This window comes from Coregonus lavaretus (assembly GCF_964263955.1).
Source record: "Coregonus lavaretus genome assembly, contig: HAP1_SCAFFOLD_296, whole genome shotgun sequence".
NCBI lineage: Eukaryota > Metazoa > Chordata > Actinopteri > Salmoniformes > Salmonidae > Coregonus > Coregonus lavaretus.
In genome coordinates this window covers 78,646-100,752 of record NW_028156611.1, presented here as the reverse complement: position 1 = coordinate 100,752, position 22,107 = coordinate 78,646, and the positions used below count along the sequence as shown (strand labels likewise).

At 47.9% G+C, this 22,107-nt stretch overlaps 1 protein-coding gene across 3 annotated transcripts in view; it reads left to right on the top strand.

Annotated features, from left to right (window-relative positions):
- Positions 1-22,107, top strand: part of LOC311126152 (CCR4-NOT transcription complex subunit 4-like) — a 74,155-nt gene that overhangs the window by 24,390 nt on the left and 27,658 nt on the right. For all 3 annotated transcript variants that reach the window (XM_084200171.1, XM_084200170.1, XM_084200169.1), the window contains exons 4-10: positions 4,443-4,529; positions 5,077-5,178; positions 10,743-10,868; positions 11,168-11,289; positions 15,821-16,027; positions 18,499-18,574; positions 19,111-19,369. In XM_084200171.1, coding sequence (XP_084056297.1) covers positions 4,443-4,529; positions 5,077-5,178; positions 10,743-10,868; positions 11,168-11,289; positions 15,821-16,027; positions 18,499-18,574; positions 19,111-19,369 — 979 coding nt within the window. The remainder of the gene's footprint in view (positions 1-4,442; positions 4,530-5,076; positions 5,179-10,742; positions 10,869-11,167; positions 11,290-15,820; positions 16,028-18,498; positions 18,575-19,110; positions 19,370-22,107) is intronic.

Sequence of the window (22,107 nt, the reverse complement as noted above, 5' to 3'; positions counted from 1 at the left end):
GCTCTGAGGGGAACTCTACTGTAGAGAGAGAGAGGGAGGGAGGTTGACTCAGTCAGCTCTGAGGGGAACTCTACTGTAGAGAGAGAGAGGGAGGGAGGTTGACTCAGTCAGCTCTGAGGGGAACTCTACTGTAGAGAGAGAGAGGGAGGGAGGTTGACTCAGTCAGCTCTGAGGGGAATTACTGTAGAGAGAGGGGGGGGGGGAGGTTGACTCAGTCAGCTCTGAGGGGAACTCTACTGTAGAGAGAGAGAGGGAGGGAGGTTGACTCAGTCAGCTCTGAGGGGAACTCTACTGTAGAGAGAGGGGGGGGGGAGGTTGACTCAGTCAGCTCTGAGGGGAACTCTACTGTAGAGAGAGAGAGGGAGGGAGGTTGACTCAGTCAGCTCTGAGGGGAACTCTACTGTAGAGAGAGAGAGGGAGGGAGGTTGACTCAGTCAGCTCTGAGGGGAACTCTACTGTAGAGAGAGAGGGAGGGAGGTTGACTCAGTCAGCTCTGAGGGGAACTCTACTGTAGAGAGAGAGAGGGAGGGAGGTTGACTCAGTCAGCTCTGAGGGGAACTCTACTGTAGAGAGAGAGGGAGGGAGGTTGACTCAGTCAGCTCTGAGGGGAACTCTACTGTAGAGAGAGAGAGGGAGGGAGGGAGGTTGACTCAGTCAGCTCTGAGGGGAACTCTACTGTAGAGAGAGAGGGAGGGAGGTTGACTCAGTCAGCTCTGAGGGGAACTCTACTGTAGAGAGAGAGGGAGGGAGGTTGACTCAGTCAGCTCTGAGGGGAACTCTACTGTAGAGAGAGAGGGAGGGAGGTTGACTCAGTCAGCTCTGAGGGGAACTCTACTGTAGAGAGAGAGAGGGAGGGAGGTTGACTCAGTCAGCTCTGAGGGGAACTCTACTGTAGAGAGAGAGAGGGAGGGAGGTTGACTCAGTCAGCTCTGAGGGGAACTCTACTGTAGAGAAAGAGGGAGGGAGGGAGGTTGACACAGTCAGCTCTGAGGGGAACTCTACTGTAGAGAGGGAGAGGGAGGGAGGTTGACTCAGTCAGCTCTGAGGGGAACTTGGGGGAGGCAGTGGAGTGTGATATAATCTGTAGAAGATGAGATTATAGAGCAGAGCTAGTTTATGATGTGAAGTAAGACTTATGGGTAATATGCTTTGTTTCCCCTCTGGGGTAGAAATGAACCAGGAATGTTTCATCATTAAAACTCCACAGAAACCACCAACACAACCAAGCACTTCCCCCATTACCCCTCTCACTACCCTGGACTCCTTCCACAGAAACCACCAGCACAACCAAGCACTTCCCCCATTACCCCTCTCACTACCCTGGACTCCTTCCACAGAAACCACCAACACAACCAACCACTTCCCCCATTACCCCTCTCACTACCCTGGACTCCTTCCACAGAAACCACCAACACAACCAACCACTTCCCCCATTACCCCTCTCACTACCCTGGACTCCTTCCACAGAAACCACCAACACAACCAACCCCTTCCCCCATTACCCCTCTCACTACCCTGGACTCCTTTCACAGTAACCACCAGCACAACCAACCCCTTCCCCCATTACCCCTCTCACTACCATGGACTCCTTCCACAGAAACCACCAACACAACCAACCCCTTCCCCCATTACCCCTCTCACTAGCCTGGACTCCTTCCACAGAAACCACCAACACAACCAACCACTTCCCCCATTACCCCTCTCACTACCCTGGACTCCTTCCACAGAAACCACCAACACAACCAACCACTTCCCTCATTACCCCTCTCACTACCCTGGACTCCTTCCACAGAAACCACCAACACAACCAACCACTCCCCCCATTACCCCTCTCACTACCCTGGACTCCTTCCACAGAAACCACCAGCACATCCGATCAGAAACCTCCTCACTGCAGATCATGGCAGATGTTTGTTCTCCTTTGAAATGTGTAGCATCAGCCTTTTCCCCTCTAGGTCTGTGTTTCTGTGGTTGTTCTCCAACAGGAAGTAGTAACAACATGCTTAGATGTACAGTAACTGCTTCATGTACATTGTGGTTTAATCATATCTAAATATAGGCCTAATTCTCTTCAATCACCTTTCAGAAATTAAGATACTTTTTCCCCCAGTAGTTTACTTATTGATTAGGCCCCTGACCGGGATTTCTCCCTCGTCCCTACAGATGATGAATTACGCAACACCCCACTGCAGCCTCATTCACCTCTCCCAGTTTATTCTCTATATGAAATCACAGTAGAATAATGTCAATATAACACCCCACTGCAGCCTCATTCACCTCTCCCAGTTTATTCTCTATATGAAATCACAGTAGAATAATGTCAATATAACACCCCACTGCAGCCTCATTCACCTCTCCCAGTTTATTCTCTATATGAAATCACAGTAGAATAATGTCAATATAACACGCCACTGCAGCCTCATTCACCTCTCCCAGTTTATTCTCTATATGAAATCACAGTAGAATAATGTCAATATAACACCCCACTGCAGCCTCATTCACCTCTCCCAGTTTATTCTCTATATGAAATCACAGTAGAATAATGTCAATATAACACGCCACTGCATCAGAATATCACACTGGAATGTTTGTGGATTATTACTCAGATAACCACTAGCCTCAAACCAGGGAATGTTTATGGATTATTACTCAGATAACCACTATCCTCAAACCAGGGAATGTTTATGGATTATTACTCAGATAACCACTAGCCTCAAACCAGGGAATGTTTATGGATTATTACTCAGATAACCACTAGCCTCAAACCAGGGAATGTTTATGGATTATTACTCAGATAACCACTAGCCTCAAACCAGGGAATGTTTATGGATTATTACTCAGATAACCACTAGCCTCAAACCAGGGAATGTTTATGGATTATTACTCAGATAACCACTAGCCTCAAACCAGGGAATGTTTATGGATTATTACTCAGATAACCACTAGCCTCAAACCAGGGAATGTTTATGGATTATTACTCAGATAACCACTAGCCTCAAACCAGGGAATGTTTATGGATTATTACTCAGATAACCACTAGCCTCGAACCAGGGAATGTTTATGGATTATTACTCAGATAACCACTAGCCTCAAACCAGGGAATGTTTATGGATTATTACTCAGATAACCACTAGCCTCAAACCAGGGAATGTTTATGGATTATTACTCAGATAACCACTAGCCTCAAACCAGGGAATGTTTATGGATTATTACTCAGATAACCACTAGCCTCAAACCAGGGAATGTTTATGGATTATTACTCAGATAACCACTAGCCTCAAACCAGGGAATGTTTATGGATTATTACTCAGATAACCACTAGCCTCAAACCAGGGAATGTTTATGGATTATTACTCAGATAACCACTAGCCTCAAACCAGGGAATGTTTATGGATTATTACTCAGATAACCACTAGCCTCAAACCAGGGAATGCTTATGGATTATTACTCAGATAACCACTAGCCTCAAACCAGGGAATGTTTATGGATTATTACTCAGATAACCACTAGCCTCAAACCAGGGAATGTTTATGGATTATTACTCAGATAACCACTAGCCTCAAACCAGGGAATGTTTATGGATTATTACTCCGATAACCACTAGCCTCAAACCAGGGAATGTTTATGGATTATTACTCAGATAACCACTAGCCTCAAACCAGGGAATGTTTATGGATTATTACTCAGATAACCACTAGCCTCAACCCAGGGAATGTTTATGGATTATTACTCAGATAACCACTAGCCTCAAACCAGGGAATGTTTATGGATTATTACTCAGATAACCACTAGCCTCAAACCAGGGAATGTTTATGGATTATTACTCAGATAACCACTAGCCTCAAACCAGGGAATGTTTATGGATTATTACTCAGATAACCACTAGCCTCAAACCAGGGAATGTTTATGGATTATTACTCAGATAACCACTAGCCTCAAACCAGGGAATGTTTATGGATTATTACTCAGATAACCACTAGCCTCAAACCAGGGAATGTTTATGGATTATTACTCAGATAACCACTAGCCTCAAACCAGGGAATGTTTATGGATTATTACTCAGATAACCACTAGCCTCAAACCAGGGAATGTTTATGGATTATTACTCAGATAACCACTACCCTCAAACCAGGGAATGCTTATGGATTATTACTCAGATAACCACTAGCCTCAAACCAGGGAATGTTTATGGATTATTACTCAGATAACCACTACCCTCAAACCAGGGAATGTTTATGGATTATTACTCAGATAACCACTAGCCTCAAACCAGGGAATGTTTATGGATTATTACTCAGATAACCACTAGCCTCAAACCAGGGAAGAATATGTAACTGTTTTGGAGCATAATTGACTGTTGTAACATGATTATAAGGGTCATGTTTGACCATGTTTTTAGATAGGATATGTAGTTTGGCTAACAGTTTCTCTGTCCATCCCAGGTTCTAAAGAGGCCGGAGTATTTTGTGAAGTTTGGGAAGGTCCATAAAGTGGTCATCAACAACAGCACCTCATACGCTGGCTCGCAGGTGAGGGGCGGGAACTTCCTGTGGGCGAGGATGATTGACAGCAGGTGTTGTATTTAATTGATGGGTTGGTTGATTGAGTGCATTAGAAATGCATTACTAGCACCATATATGGCCTCCTGAGTGGTGCAGTGGTCTAAGGCACTGCATCGCAGTGCTAGCTGTGTCACTAGAGATCCTGGTTCGAATCCAGGCTCTGTCGTAGCTGGCCGCGACCGGGAGACCAATGGGGGCGGCGCACAATTGTCCCAGCGTCGTCCAGGGTAGGGGAGGGAATGGCCGGCAGGGATGTAGCTCAGTTGGTAGAGCATGGCGTTTGCAACGCCAGGGTTGTGGGTTCGATTCCCACGGGGGTGTAATAATGTATGCACTCACTTAACTGTAAGTCGCTCTGGATAAGAGCGTCTGCTACATGACTAAAATGTAAATGTAAATATACAGCCATAACACCAGTGCAATAGCAGTACATAAAGTACACAGATTGATTGATTGATTGATTGATTGATTGACACACTGATTGATCCAGTCATTGTCTTGGTCTTGTCCCCAGGGTCCTAGTGCCAGTGCCTATGTCACCTACATCCGGTCAGAAGACGCCCTCAGGGCAATCCAGTGTGTCAACAACCTGGTAGTAGATGGCAGAACACTGAAGGTAAGCTGGGAAGAGATACAACGCTAATATACATCTAGTCTATGCACAGACAATCGATCTCTGCATCAGATTAACATTTGAAATGTCAGCTTCTCTGCTGGGAGTTATACACCTTTCTCATTTACGGTATGTTGGCTGTAAAAACAATTGGGCAATATTTTATAATCCCCTTTCAAACAGCCACTTTTTTTTACCTCTTTCTTGTCGGCATTCACTTTTTATATAGCCATTGCTTAGGAGCGAGATACATTCAACTTTGACCCTGTTGTTGGTATCGTTGTCATGGTAACCCAAATGTGACAGCAGCAAGTTCTAAATCCCTCAGACGATGCACTGCTTTTCATTACTTCACGTTCACAACAGTCAGTTAGCAGCTCGCCATACTTCAGTTAGCACCTCGCCATACTTTAGTTAGCAGCTCGCCATACTTTAGTTAGCAGCTCGCCATACTTTAGTTAGCAGCTCGCCATACTTTAGTTAGCAGCTCACCATACTTTAGTTAGCAGCTCGCCATACTTCAGTTAGCAGCTCGCCATACTTTAGTTAGCAGCTCGCCATACTTTAGTTAGCAGCTCGCCATACTTTAGTTAGCAGCTCGCCATACTTTAGTTAGCAGCTCACCATACTTTAGTTAGCACCTCGCCATACTTTAGTTAGCAGCTCGCCATACTTCAGTTAGCAGCTCGCCATACTTCAGTTAGCAGCTCGCCATACTTCAGTTAGCAGCTCACCATACTTTAGTTAGCACCTCGCCATACTTTAGTTAGCAGCTCGCCATACTTCAGTTAGCAGCTCGCCATACTTCAGTTAGCACCTCGCCATACTTCAGTTAGCAGCTCGCCATACTTCAGTTAGCAGCTTGCCATACTTTAGTTAGCAGCTCGCCATACTTTAGTTAGCACCTCGCCATACTTTAGTTAGCACCTCGCCATACTTCAGTTAGCAGCTCGCCATACTTTAGTTAGCAGCTCACCATACTTCAGTTAGCAGCTCGCCATACTTTAGTTAGCAGCTCACCATACTTTAGTTAGCAGCTCACCATACTTTAGTTAGCACCTCACCATACTTTAGTTAGCACCTCGCCATACTTTAGTTAGCACCTTGCCATACTTTAGTTAGCAGCTCGCCATACTTTAGTTAGCAGCTCGCCATACTTTAGTTAGCACCTCGCCATACTTTAGTTAGCAGCTCGCCATACTTTAGTTAGCAGCTCACCATACTTTAGTTAGCAGCTCACCATACTTTAGTTAGCAGCTCGCCATACTTTAGTTAGCAGCTCACCATACTTTAGTTAGCAGCTCACCATACTTGTAAATAATTACCTTGTAATGTGTTTAATTTTTCTGTTATGGTCAATAAAAATGTGGCTACAGTTAAACTCAAATGTTGTCAGGTATGTTCTGGTAATTATATGAGCTGGATAGCTAGTTAACAAGCTAGCAACTAACCAAAACTGTCTAGAAAGTTGATTTTAGTTGCCTGGCTTGTTAGATTGACATATACAGACTGTTTGGACCAGGCTGCTGCCATGTCATGCAGACTGTTTGGACCAGGCTGATGAGATGTCATGCAGACTGTTTGGACCAGGCTGATAAGATGTCATGCAGACTGTTTGGACCAGGATGCTGATGAGATGTCATGCAGACTGTTTGGACCAGGATGCTGATGAGATGTCATGCAGACTGTTTGGACCAGGATGCTGATGAGATGTCATGCAGACTGTTTGGACCAGGATGCTGATGAGATGTCATGCAGACTGTTTGGACCAGGCTGATGAGATGTCATGCAGACTGTTTGGACCAGGATGCTGATGAGATGTCATGCAGACTGTTTGGACCAGGATGCTGATGAGATGTCATGCAGACTGTTTGGACCAGGATGCTGATGAGATGTCATGCAGACTGTTTGGACCAGGATGCTGATGAGATGTCACGCAGACTGTTTGGACCAGGATGCTGATGAGATGTCACGCAGACTGTTTGGACCAGGATGCTGATGAGATGTCATGCAGACTGTTTAGACCAGGCTGATGAGATGTCATGCAGACTGTTTGGACCCGGCTGATGAGATGTCATGCAGACTGTTTGGACCAGGATGCTGATGAGATGTCATGCAGACTGTTTGGACCAGGATGCTGATGAGATGTCATGCAGACTGTTTGGACCAGGATGCTGATGAGATGTCATGCAGACTGTTTGGACCAGGATGCTGATGAGATGTCATGCAGACTGTTTGGACCAGGATGCTGATGAGATGTCATGCAGACTGTTTGGACCAGGATGCTGATGAGATGTCATGCAGACTGTTTAGACCAGGCTGATAAGATGTCATGCAGACTGTTTGGACCAGGATGCTGATGAGATGTCATGCAGACTGTTTGGACCAGGCTGATGAGATGTCATGCAGACTGTTTGGACCAGGATGCTGATGAGATGTCACGCAGACTGTTTGGACCAGGATGCTGATGAGATGTCATGCAGACTGTTTGGACCAGGATGCTGATGAGATGTCATGCAGACTGTTTGGACCAGGATGCTGATGAGATGTCATGCAGACTGTTTGGACCAGGATGCTGATGAGATGTCATGCAGACTGTTTGGACCAGGCTGATGAGATGTCATGCAGACTGTTTGGACCAGGATGCTGATGAGATGTCATGCAGACTGTTTGGACCAGGATGCTGATGAGATGTCATGCAGACTGTTTGGACCAGGATGCTGATGAGATGTCACGCAGACTGTTTGGACCAGGATGCTGATGAGATGTCACGCAGACTGTTTGGACCAGGATGCTGATGAGATGTCATGCAGACTGTTTAGACCAGGCTGATGAGATGTCATGCAGACTGTTTGGACCCGGCTGATGAGATGTCATGCAGACTGTTTGGACCAGGATGCTGATGAGATGTCATGCAGACTGTTTGGACCAGGATGCTGATGAGATGTCATGCAGACTGTTTGGACCAGGATGCTGATGAGATGTCATGCAGACTGTTTGGACCAGGATGCTGATGAGATGTCATGCAGACTGTTTGGACCAGGATGCTGATGAGATGTCATGCAGACTGTTTGGACCAGGATGCTGATGAGATGTCATGCAGACTGTTTGGACCAGGATGCTGATGAGATGTCATGCAGACTGTTTAGACCAGGCTGATAAGATGTCATGCAGACTGTTTGGACCAGGATGCTGATGAGATGTCATGCAGACTGTTTGGACCAGGCTGATGAGATGTCATGCAGACTGTTTGGACCAGGATGCTGATGAGATGTCATGCAGACTGTTTGGACCAGGATGCTGATGAGATGTCATGCAGACTGTTTGGACCAGGCTGATGAGATGTCATGCAGACTGTTTGGACCAGGCTGCTGCCATGTCATGCAGACTGTTAGAACCAGGATGCTGATGAGATGTCATGCAGACTGTTTGGACCAGGATGCTGATGAGATGTCATGCAGACTGTTTGGACCAGGATGCTGATGAGATGACATGCAGACTGTTTGGACCAGGATGCTGATGAGATGACATGCAGACTGTTTGGACCAGGATGCTGATGAGATGTCATGCAGACTGTTTGGACCAGGATGCTGATGAGATGTCATGCAGACTGTTTGGACCAGGCTGATGAGATGTCATGCAGACTGTTTGGACCAGGATGCTGATGAGATGTCATGCAGACTGTTTGGACCAGGATGCTGATGAGATGTCATGCAGACTGTTTGGACCAGGATGCTGATGAGATGTCATGCAGACTGTTTGGATCAGGCTGATGAGATGTCATGCAGACTGTTTGGACCAGGATGCTGATGAGATGTCATGCAGACTGTTTGGATCAGGCTGATGAGATGTCATGCAGACTGTTTGGACCAGGATGCTGATGAGATGTCATGCAGACTGTTTGGACCAGGATGCTGATGAGATGTCATGCAGACTGTTTGGACCAGGATGCTGATGAGATGTCATGCAGACTGTTTGGACCAGGCTGATGAGATGTCATGCAGACTGTTTGGACCAGGATGCTGATGAGATGTAATGCAGACTGTTTGGACCAGGATGCTGATGAGATGTCATGCAGACTGTTTGGACCAGGCTGATGAGATGTCATGTAGACTGTTTGGACCAGGATGCTGATGAGATGTCATGCAGACTGTTTGGACCAGGATGCTGATGAGATGTCATGCAGACTGTTTGGACCAGGCTGATGAGATGTCATGCAGACTGTTTGGACCAGGCTGATGAGATGTCATGCAGACTGTTTGGACCAGGATGCTGATGAGATGTCATGCAGACTGTTTGGACCAGGATGCTGATGAGATGTCATGCAGACTGTTTGGACCAGGATGCTGATGAGATGTCATGCAGACTGTTTGGACCAGGATGCTGATGAGATGTCATGCAGACTGTTTGGACCAGGATGCTGATGAGATGTCATGCAGACTGTTTGGACCAGGATGCTGATGAGATGTCATGCAGACTGTTTGGACCAGGATGCTGATGAGATGTCATGCAGACTGTTTGGACCAGGATGCTGATGAGATGTCATGCAGACTGTTTGGACCAGGCTGCTGATGAGATGTCATGCAGACTGTTTGGACCAGGATGCTGATGAGATGTCATGCAGACTGTTTGGACCAGGATGCTGATGAGATGTCATGCAGACTGTTTGGACCAGGATGCTGATGAGATGTCATGCAGACTGTTTGGACCAGGATGCTGATGAGATGTCACGCAGACTGTTTGGACCAGGATGCTGATGAGATGTCACGCAGACTGTTTGGACCAGGATGCTGATGAGATGTCATGCAGACTGTTTAGACCAGGCTGATGAGATGTCATGCAGACTGTTTGGACCCGGCTGATGAGATGTCATGCAGACTGTTTGGACCAGGATGCTGATGAGATGTCACGCACACTGTTTGGACCAGGATGCTGATGAGATGTCACGCAGACTGTTTGGACCAGGATGCTGATGAGATGTCATGCAGACTGTTTGGACCAGGATGCTGATGAGATGTCATGTAGACTGTTTGGACCAGGATGCTGATGAGATGTCATGCAGACTGTTTGGACCAGGAGGCTGATGAGATGTCATGCAGACTGTTTGGACCAGGATGCTGATGAGATGTCATGCTGTTTTTCATAATGACAAGGACAAGTTTGATGTCGGACAACAACAATAGAATGTTCCTGATTTTAATGCGTGCCGAAGCAGGTAAGATGAAAGGGGAGGTTTACACTGAGGCGTTAGCGGGACTCTTAAACATATTACCGCATTCATGACTTCCTCAGTTGGCGGAAATAAAAGTACAGGCTTTGTTACCGGCAATACCTTTGCAATATAAAGAAAAGTTGGAGAACAAGTTGGTGGTAACGTTAACGACTTTTCGTCTTGGTTTGAAAGGGGTTTTACTTTTCATTTTGTTGAGGATATGAAGACATTTCCCATTTTCCACTTGGTGTTCAATCAAGATCCCCGTCTTGGGGAATTATTGCCAAGCGTGTGTAGTACATGTGGATGTCTGGTGCCAAGTTTGGTTGACCTAAAGAACTGTTGTGTTCTACAGGCTTCTTTAGGGACTACAAAATACTGCAGCTACTTTCTAAAGAGCACGCAGTGTCCCAAGCCTGACTGCATGTATCTACACGAGCTGGGGGATGAGGCGGCCAGCTTCACCAAAGAGGAAATGCAGGTAAGCTGACCAATTCAATACTTTAGTAAGGCTCTTTCTCAATTCATCTTTCCTCCAATCCTCACATCCTACCTCCTACCTCAAAACACATTGTAGAAGGTCTGAGGGGAGGGACCTGGGACGTTCTCCTCCAATAGGGGTTGAGGAGGAGGCGGCGAGGAGGTGGGAGGCGATGAACTAGGAAGTCCAAGATTGTAGTAGTGCAGACTAGTGTAGACTGCACACCAGGTTTGACCCTCCTAACATGGTCCTAACCTGGTCCTAACCTGGTCCTTGTGTTGCTTTGTGTCGTCTGTCAGGTGGGGAAGCATCAGGAGTATGAGCAGAAGCTGTTACAGGATCTGTACCAGAACCCCACCTTTACCACCCAGGCCTCAGGAGGGGAGACGACCAAGAGCTCTAACCCCAGCTCTTTACAGAGGTAGGCTAAGAGCTCTAACCCCAGCTCTTTACAGAGGTAGGCTAAGAGCTCTACACCCAGCTCTTTACAGAGGGAGGCTAAGAGCTCTAACCCAGGCTCCTTACAGAGGGAGGCTAAGAGCTCTACACCCAGCTCTTTACAGAGGGAGGCTAAGAGCTCTACACCCAGCTCTTTACAGAGGGAGGCTAAGAGCTCTAACCCCAGCTCTTTACAGAGGTAGGCTAAGAGCTCTACACCCAGCTCTTTACAGAGGGAGGCTAAGAGCTCTAACCCCAGCTCTTTACAGAGGTAGGCTAAGAGCTCTAACCCCAGCTCTTTACAGAGGTAGGCTAAGAGCTCTAACCCAGGCTCCTTACAGAGGGAGGCTAAGAGCTCTACACCCAGCTCTTTACAGAGGGAGGCTAAGAGCTCTACACCCAGCTCTTTACAGAGGGAGGCTAAGAGCTCTACACCCAGCTCTTTACAGAGGGAGGCTAAGAGCTCTAACCCCAGCTCTTTACAGAGGGAGGCTAAGAGCTCTAACCCCAGCTCTTTACAGAGGTAGGCTAAGAGCTCTAACCCCAGCTCTTTACAGAGGTAGGCTAAGAGCTCTAACCCCAGCTCTTTACAGAGGGAGGCTAAGAGCTCTACACCCAGCTCTTTACAGAGGGAGGCTAAGAGCTCTAACCCCAGCTCTTTACAGAGGTAGGCTAAGAGCTCTACACCCAGCTCTTTAGAGGTAGACTAAGAGCTCTACACCCAGCTCTTTACAGAGGTAGGCTAAGAGCTCTAACCCCAGCTCTTTACAGAGGTAGGCTAAGAGCTCTAACCCCAGCTCTTTACAGAGGTAGGCTAAGAGCTCTAACCCCAGCTCTTTACAGAGGTAGGCTAAGAGCTCTAACCCCAGCTCTTTACCGAGGTAGGCTAAGAGCTCTAACCCCAGCTCTTTACAGAGGTAGGCTAAGAGCTCTAACCCCAGCTCTTTACAGAGGTAGGCTAAGAGCTCTACACCCAGCTCTTTACAGAGGGAGGCTAAGAGCTCTACACCCAGCTCTTTACAGAGGGAGGCTAAGAGCTCTACACCCAGCTCTTTACAGAGGGAGGCTAAGAGCTCTACACCCAGCTCTTTACAGAGGGAGGCTAAGAGCTCTACCCCCAGCTCTTTACAGAGGGAGGCTAAGAGCTCTACCCCCAGCTCTTTACAGAGGGAGGCTAAGAGCTCTACACCCAGCTCTTTAGAGGGAGGCTAAGAGCTCTACACCCAGCTCTTTACAGAGGGAGGCTAAGAGCTCTACACCCAGCTCTTTACAGAGGGAGGCTAAGAGCTCTACACCCAGCTCTTTACAGAGGGAGGCTAAGAGCTCTACACCCAGCTCTTTACAGAGGGAGGCTAAGAGCTCTACACCCAGCTCTTTACAGAGGGAAGCTAAGAGCTCTAACCCCAGCTCTTTACAGAGGGAGGCTAAGAGCTCTACACCCAGCTCTTTACAGAGGTAGGCTAAGAGCTCTAACCCCAGCTCTTTACAGAGGTAGGCTAAGAGCTCTACACCCAGCTCTTTACAGAGGTAGGCTAAGAGCTCTACACCCAGCTCTTTACAGAGGGAGGCTAAGAGCTCTACACCCAGCTCTTTACAGAGGGAGGCTAAGAGCTCTAACCCCAGCTCTTTACAGAGGGAGGCTAAGAGCTCTAACCCCAGCTCTTTACAGAGGGAGGCTAAGAGCTCTAACCCCAGCTGTTTACAGAGGTAGGCTAATATCTCTAACCCCAGCTCTTTACTGAGGGAGGCTAAGAGCTCTACACCCAGCTCTTTACAGAGGTAGGCTAAGAGCTCTAACCCCAGCTCTTTACAGAGGGAGGCTAAGAGCTCTACACCCAGCTCTTTACAGAGGGAGGCTAAGAGCTCTAACCCCAGCTCTTTACAGAGGTAGGCTAAGAGCTCTAACCCCAGCTCTTTACAGAGGTAGGCTAAGAGCTCTAACCCCAGCTCTTTACAGAGGGAGGCTAAGAGCTCTACACCCAGCTCTTTACAGAGGGAGGCTAAGAGCTCTAACCCCAGCTCTTTACAGAGGGAGGCTAAGAGCTCTACACCCAGCTCTTTAGAGGGATGCTAAGAGCTCTACACCCAGCTCTTTACAGAGGGAGGCTAAGAGCTCTACACCCAGCTCTTTACAGAGGGAGGCTAAGAGCTCTAACCCCAGCTCTTTACAGAGGGAGGCTAAGAGCTCTACACCCAGCTCTTTACAGAGGTAGGCTAAGAGCTCTAACCCCAGCTCTTTACAGAGGGAGGCTAAGAGCTCTACACCCAGCTCTTTACAGAGGTAGGCTAAGAGCTCTAACCCCAGCTCTTTACAGAGGTAGGCTAAGAGCTCTAACCCCAGCTCTTTACAGAGGGAAGCCAAGAGCTCTAACCCCAGCTCTTTACAGAGGGAGGCTAAGAGCTCTAACCCCAGCTCTTTACCGAGGTAGGCTAAGAGCTCTAACCCCAGCTCTTTACAGAGATAGGCTAAGAGCTCTAACCCCAGCTCTTTACAGAGGGAGGCTAAGAGCTCTACACCCAGCTCTTTACAGAGGGAGGCTAAGAGCTCTACACCCAGCTCTTTACAGAGGGAGGCTAAGAGCTCTACACCCAGCTCTTTACAGAGGGAGGCTAAGAGCTCTACACCCAGCTCTTTACAGAGGGAGGCTAAGAGCTCTACCCCCAGCTCTTTACAGAGGGAGGCTAAGAGCTCTACACCCAGCTCTTTAGAGGGATGCTAAGAGCTCTACACCCAGCTCTTTACAGAGGGAGGCTAAGAGCTCTACACCCAGCTCTTTACAGAGGGAGGCTAAGAGCTCTACACCCAGCTCTTTACAGAGGGAGGCTAAGAGCTCTACACCCAGCTCTTTACAGAGGGAGGCTAAGAGCTCTACACCCAGCTCTTTACAGAGGGAGGCTAAGAGCTCTACACCCAGCTCTTTACAGAGGGAAGCTAAGAGCTCTAACCCCAGCTCTTTACAGAGGGAAGCTAAGAGCTCTAACCCCAGCTGTTTACAGAGGTAGGCTAATATCTCTAACCCCAGCTCTTTACTGAGGGAGGCTAAGAGCTCTACACCCAGCTCTTTACAGAGGTAGGCTAAGAGCTCTAACCCCAGCTCTTTACAGAGGTAGGCTAAGAGCTCTACACCCAGCTCTTTACAGAGGGAGGCTAAGAGCTCTAACCCCAGCTCTTTACAGAGGTAGGCTAAGAGCTCTAACCCCAGCTCTTTACAGAGGTAGGCTAAGAGCTCTAACCCCAGCTCTTTACAGAGGGAGGCTAAGAGCTCTACCCCCAGCTCTTTACAGAGGGAGGCTAAGAGCTCTACACCCAGTTCTTTACAGAGGGAGGCTAAGAGCTCTACACCCAGCTCTTTATAGGGATGCTAAGAGCTCTACACCCAGCTCTTTACAGAGGGAGGCTAAGAGCTCTACACCCAGCTCTTTACAGAGGGAGGCTAAGAGCTCTACACCCAGCTCTTTACAGAGGTAGGCTAAGAGCTCTACACCCAGCTCTTTACAGAGGGAGGCTAAGAGCTCTAACCCCAGCTCTTTACAGAGGGAGGCTAAGAGCTTTACACCCAGCTCTTTACAGAGGTAGGCTAAGAGCTCTAACCCCAGCTCTTTACAGAGGGAGGCTAAGAGCTCTACCCCCAGCTCTTTACAGAGGGAGGCTAAGAGCTCTACACCCAGTTCTTTACAGAGGGAGGCTAAGAGCTCTACACCCAGCTCTTTATAGGGATGCTAAGAGCTCTACACCCAGCTCTTTACAGAGGGAGGCTAAGAGCTCTACACCCAGCTCTTTACAGAGGGAGGCTAAGAGCTCTACACCCAGCTCTTTACAGAGGTAGGCTAAGAGCTCTAACCCCAGCTCTTTACAGAGGGAGGCTAAGATCTCTACACCCAGCTCTTTACAGAGGTAGGCTAATAGCTCTAACCCCAGCTCTTTACAGAGGTAGGCTAAGAGCTCTAACCCCAGCTCTTTACAGAGGTAGGCTAAGAGCTCTAACCCCAGCTCTTTACAGAGGTAGGCTAAGAGCTCTAACCCCAGCTCTTTACAGAGGGAGGCTAAGAGCTCTACACCCAGCTCTTTACAGAGGTAGGCTAAGAGCTCTACACCCAGCTCTTTACAGAGGTAGGCTAAGAGCTCTACACCCAGCTCTTTACAGAGGTAGGCTAAGAGCTCTAACCCCAGCTCTTTACAGAGGTAGGCTAAGAGCTCTACACCCAGCTCTTTACAGAGGTAGGCTAAGAGCTCTACACCCAGCTCTTTACAGAGGTAGGCTAAGAGCTTTAACCCCAGCTCTTTACAGAGGGAGGCTAACCTGGGCTCCATTTTGATGCCTGACACTTGACTGATGTCTTTTGAAGAGCTGAGATTGACTCTTGACTCGTGGTACATTAGTCTTCCTTCTCTGCCCCTCCTCCTTTCCCCCCAATTACTCACTATTCCTTTCCCTCTTTTCCCCTCTCTCTCCTTCTATCTCTCTTCCCCTCTCTCCCTCTCTCTCTCTTTCCCTCTCTCCTCTTCTCTACAGATCCAACAGTAACAGTAGTCATGGACAAGACGTTTGGCCAACGTTACAACCCACGGGGAAGACAAGCAATGGTCTGTCAGAGCACCGTAAGAGCCCGCCGTTGGACTCTGACCACATGACACCGGATGGACCGGAATGTGACCTGGGTCTGGGTCTGGGCTCTATGACTGGCCTCTCACCCTTCTCCTCAAGCTGTGACCCCCCCAGGTAAATTGACCGTACACACTTCACGCAATTTATGCAAGCGCAGCGACGGAGCGTCGTTTTCACACGTACTTCTACATACTTTTGAGTAGCTAAAATGTTGTAAGGCATTGCTGTATACGACGCTCCATCTCTCTGTGTGTCGCAGGCTTAAACATCCATCCACTGACATATTAACTCCCTAACCCATTTACACACAGCTTATTCTCTAAAGGGTGAACTGAAACGTTTTGAAACAGACAAAGAAAAATGACTAACGTGAGATGTCAAGAGAGAAGTAGAATTTAATTCATCCTGTTCCAGAATAACTCCTTCAAACCTCCAAGATGCTCTACTGGTGTTGCTGTTATCTGTCATCTACTGGTGTTGCTGTTATCTGTCATCTACTGGTGTTGCTGTTGTCTGTCATCTACTGGTGTTGCTGTTATCTGTCATCTACTGGTGTTGCTGTTATCTCTCATCTACTGGTGTTGCTGTTGTCTGTCATCTACTGGTGTTGCTGTTATCTGTCATCTACTGGTGTTGCTGTTATCTGTCATCTACTGGTGTTATCGTTATCTGTCATCTACTGGTGTTGCTGTTATCTGTCATCTACTGGTGTTGCTGTTATCTGTCATCTACTGGTGTTATCGTTATCTGTCATCTACTGGTGTTGCTGTTGTCTGTCATCTACTGGTGTTGCTGTTATCTGTCATCTACTGGTGTTGCTGTTATCTGTCATCTACTGGTGTTATCGTTATCTGTCATCTACTGGTGTTGCTGTTATCTGTCATCTACTGGTGTTGCTGTTATCTGTCATCTACTGGTGTTGCTGTTATCTGTCATCTACTGGTGTTGCTGTTATCTATCATCTACTGGTGTTATCGTTATCTGTCATCTACTGGTGTTGCTGTTATCTGTCATCTACTGGTGTTGCTGTTCTCTGTCATCTACTGGTGTTGCTGTTATCTGTCATCTACTGGTGTTGCTGTTGTCTGTCATCTACTGGTGTTGCTGTTATCTGTCATCTACTGGTGTTGCTGTTATCTATCATCTACTGGTGTTGCTGTTATCTGTCATCTACTGGTGTTATCGTTATCTGTCATCTACTGGTGTTGCTGTTATCTGTCATCTACTGGTGTTGCTGTTATCTGTCATCTACTGGTGTTATCGTTATCTGTCATCTACTGGTGTTGCTGTTATCTATCATCTACTGGTGTTGCTGTTGTCTGTCATCTACTGGTGTTGCTGTTATCTGTCATCTACTGGTGTTGCTGTTATCTGTCATCTACTGGTGTTATCGTTATCTGTCATCTACTGGTGTTGCTGTTATCTGTCATCTACTGGTGTTGCTGTTATCTGTCATCTACTGGTGTTGCTGTTATCTGTCATCTACTGGTGTTGCTGTTATCTATCATCTACTGGTGTTATCGTTATCTGTCATCTACTGGTGTTGCTGTTATCTGTCATCTACTGGTGTTGCTGTTCTCTGTCATCTACTGGTGTTGCTGTTATCTGTCATCTACTGGTGTTGCTGTTGTCTGTCATCTACTGGTGTTGCTGTTATCTGTCATCTACTGGTGTTGCTGTTATCTATCATCTACTGTTGTTGCTGTTATCTGTCATCTACTGGTGTTGCTGTTATCTGTCATCTACTGGTGTTGCTGTTGTCTGTCATCTACTGGTGTTGCTGTTATCTGTCATCTACTGGTGTTGCTGTTGTCTGTCATCTACTGGTGTTGCTGTTATCTGTCATCTACTGGTGTTGCTGTTATCTGTCATCTACTGGTGTTGCTGTTATCTATCATCTACTGGTGTTGCTGTTATCTGTAATCTACTGGTGTTGCTGTTATCTCTCATCTACTGGTGTTATCTGTCATCTACTGGTGTTGCTGTTCTCTGTCATCTACTGGTGTTGCTGTTATCTGTCATCTACTGGTGTTGCTGTTATCTGTCATCTACTGGTGTTGCTGTTATCTGTCATCTACTGGTGTTGCTGTTATCTATCATCTACTGGTGTTGCTGTTATCTGTCATCTACTGGTGTTATCTGTCATCTACTGGTGTTGCTGTTATCTGTCATCTACTGGTGTTATCTGTCATCTACTGGTGTTGCTGTTATCTGTCATCTACTGGTGTTATCTGTCATCTACTGGTGTTGCTGTTATCTGTCATCTACTGGTGTTGCTGTTATCTGTCATCTACTAATCGCCCAACATCAGTGCCCGACTTCACTAATGCTCTTGTGGCTGAATGGAAGCAAGTCCCCGCAGCAATGTTCCACCATCTATTGGAAAGCCTTCCCAGAAGAGTGGAGGCTGTTATAGCAGCAAAGGGGGGACCAACTCCATATTAATGCCCATGATTTTGGAATGAGATGTTGGACGGGCAGGTGTCCACGTACTTTTGATCATGTGCTGTATTTAGACATTGTGGCTGTGTGGTCATCCTCGCCACACCATGGTGGTTCTAACAACAGGTTGCTGTGTCTTTCAGCCCCGGTGACGCTCTGCCAGACTTCATCAGTAGTAGTGCCACACAACATGGAGACTCCTCAGAACATCACAACCTGGTAAGACTGACAACGTTTAGTCTGTTCAGGGCTCGGAATGTTATGTCAAGTTGGTCAGTATTTATTTGACCTTAGACTTGGTAGATGGGAATCTGCAGAGCAGCAGCTTATCTGTTGCCTCCTAGACATCCTGATTTGAAAAGCTATTTTCTTTCATTAAACTAATCAGTGTTGCTGACTAATGGTCGGGGCGGCAGGTAGCTTAGTGGCTAAGAGCGTTGTGCCAGTAATCGAAAGGTCGCTGGTTCTAATCCCCGAGCCGACTAGGTGAAAAATCTGCCGATGTGCCCTTGAGCAAGGCACTTAACCCTAATTGCTCATGTAAGTCGCTCTGGATAAGAGCGTCTGCTAAATGACGTAAATGTAAATGTAAATGTAAATGTTTATTCAGTTTATTCATTCTAATATGATCAAGATCAGACTGACTCCCTCCCTCCCTCCCCCATATCTCCCTCCCTCCCCTCTCTCTCTCTCTCCCTCCCTCCATCTCTCTCTCTCATCTCTCTCTTCCTCCCCCATCTCTCTCTCTCTCTCAGCTCCCAGACAGTGACTCTCCGTCGCCCCCTCCTGTCCTCCCCGGCCCTCCTGGTTTCTCCAAAGCCAACCAAGTGGTTCCCATCAGTGTATCTGGTCTGACTGCCCGTTCTCCCTTCCAGGGGGCTGCCGCCGAGTCCCAGTCTCTGTTCTCAGACAATAGTAACTTCCGCCATCCTAACCCCATCCCCAGCGCCGCCACGCATAACAACCACGACACCTGGCCCACCGCACCCGAACCACACAGCCTCTTCACATCAGGTAGAGTGGGGTCCCTACCTGCATTATAGATTACAAAAGTATGTCTTTTCTATCTGAATACGTTATGAATGGGAGATCTATACTCTTTTTGATCATTTAATCTAATTGATTTAATGGTGATTTTATTTGTGAGTCCAAATGCCTAGCTTAGTGATGAGGCAGTCTAGCTTAGTGATGAGGCAGTCTAGCTTAGTGATGAGGCAGTCTAGCCTAGTGATGAGGCAGTCTAGCCTAGTGATGAGGCAGTCTAGCCTAGTGATGAGGCAGTCTAGCCTAGTGATGAGGCAGTCTAGCCTAGTGACGAGGCAGTCTAGCCTAGTGACGAGGCAGTCTAGCCTAGTGACGAGGCAGTCTATCCTAGTGATGAGGCAGTCTAGCCTAGTGACGAGGCAGTCTAGCCTAGTGACGAGGCAGTCTAGCCTAGTGATGAGGCAGTCTAGCCTAGTGGTGAGGCAGTCTAGCCTAGTGATGAGGCAGTCTAGCCTAGTGATGAGGCAGTCTAGCCTAGTGATGAGGCAGTCTAGCTTAGTGATGAGGCAGTCTAGCTAGTGATGAGGCAGTCTAGCTTAGTGATGAGGCAGTCTAGCTTAGTGATGAGGCAGTCTAGCCTAGTGATGAGGCAGTCTAGCTTAGTGATGAGGCAGTCTAGCCTAGTGATGAGGCAGTCTAGCCTAGTGATGAGGCAGTCTAGCCTAGTGATGAGGCAGTCTAGCCTAGTGATGAGGCAGTCTAGCCTAGTGATGAGGCAGTCTAGCCTAGTGATGAGGCAGTCTAGCCTAGTGATGAGGCAGTCTAGCTAGTGATGAGGCAGTCTAGCCTAGTGATGAGGCAGTCTAGCCTAGTGATGAGGCAGTCTAGCTTAGTGATGAGGCAGTCTAGCTAGTGATGAGGCAGTCTAGCCTAGTGATGAGGCAGTCTAGCCTAGTGATGAGGCAGTCTAGCTTAGTGATGAGGCAGTCTAGCCTAGTGATGAGGCAGTCTAGCCTAGTGATGAGGCAGTCTAGCTAGTGATGAGGCAGTCTAGCCTAGTGATGAGGCAGTCTAGCCTAGTGACGAGGCAGTCTAGCCTAGTGATGAGGCAGTCTAGCCTAGTGATGAGGCAGTCTAGCCTAGTGATGAGGCAGTCTAGCCTAGTGATGAGGCAGTCTAGCCCAGTGATGAGGCAGTCTAGCTTAGTGATGAGGCAGTCTAGCCTAGTGATGAGGCAGTCTAGCCTAGTGATGAGGCAGTCTAGCCTAGTGATGAGGCAGTCTAGCCTAGTGATGAGGCAGTCTAGCCTAGTGATGAGGCAGTCTAGCCCAGTGATGAGGCAGTCTAGCCCAGTGATGAGGCAGTCTAGCCTAGTGATGAGGCAGTCTAGCCTAGTGATGAGGCAGTCTAGCCTAGTGATGAGGCAGTCTAGCTAGTGATGAGGAAGTCTAGCCTGGTGATGAGGCAGTCTAGCCTAGTGATGAGGCAGTCTAGCTTAGTGATGAGGCAGTCTAGCCTAGTGATGAGGCAGTCTAGCCTAGTGATGAGGCAGTCTAGCCTAGTGATGAGGCAGTCTAGCCTAGTGATGAGGCAGTCTAGCCTAGTGATGAGGCAGTCTATCCTAGTGATGAGGCAGTCTATCCTAGTGATGAGGCAGTCTAGCTTAGTGGTGAGGCAGTCTAGCCTAGTGACGAGGCAGTCTAGCCTAGTGATGAGGCAGTCTAGCCTAGTGGTGAGGCAGTCTAGCCTAGTGACGAGGCAGTCTAGCCTAGTGATGAGGCAGTCTAGCCTAGTGATGAGGCAGTCTAGCTTAGTGGTGAGGCAGTCTAGCTAGTGATGAGGCAGTCTATCCTAGTGATGAGGCAGTCTAGCCTAGTGATGAGGCAGTCTATCCTAGTGATGAGGCAGTCTAGCCCAGTGATGAGGCAGTCTAGCTTAGTGATGAGGCAGTCTAGCCCAGTGATGAGGCAGTCTAGCCTAGTGATGAGGCAGTCTAGCCTAGTGATGAGGCAGTCTAGCCTAGTGATGAGGCAGTCTAGCCTAGTGATGAGGCAGTCTAGCCTAGTGATGAGGCAGTCTAGCCTAGTGATGAGGCAGTCTAGCTAGTGATGAGGAAGTCTAGCCTGGTGATGAGGCAGTCTAGCCTAGTGATGAGGCAGTCTAGCCTAGTGATGAGGCAGTCTAGCCTAGTGATGAGGCAGTCTAGCCTAGTGATGAGGCAGTCTAGCCTAGTGATGAGGCAGTCTAGCTAGTGATGAGGCAGTCTAGCCTAGTGATGAGGCAGTCTAGCCTAGTGATGAGGCAGTCTAGCCTAGTGATGAGGCAGTCTAGCTTAGTGATGAGGCAGTCTAGCCTAGTGATGAGGCAGTCTAGCCTAGTGATGAGGCAGTCTAGCCTAGTGATGAGGCAGTCTAGCCTAGTGATGAGGCAGTCTAGCCTAGTGATGAGGCAGTCTATCCTAGTGATGAGGCAGTCTATCCTAGTGATGAGGCAGTCTAGCTTAGTGGTGAGGCAGTCTAGCCTAGTGACGAGGCAGTCTAGCCTAGTGATGAGGCAGTCTAGCCTAGTGGTGAGGCAGTCTAGCCTAGTGACGAGGCAGTCTAGCCTAGTGATGAGGCAGTCTAGCCTAGTGATGAGGCAGTCTAGCTTAGTGGTGAGGCAGTCTAGCTAGTGATGAGGCAGTCTATCCTAGTGATGAGGCAGTCTAGCCTAGTGATGAGGCAGTCTATCCTAGTGATGAGGCAGTCTAGCCCAGTGATGAGGCAGTC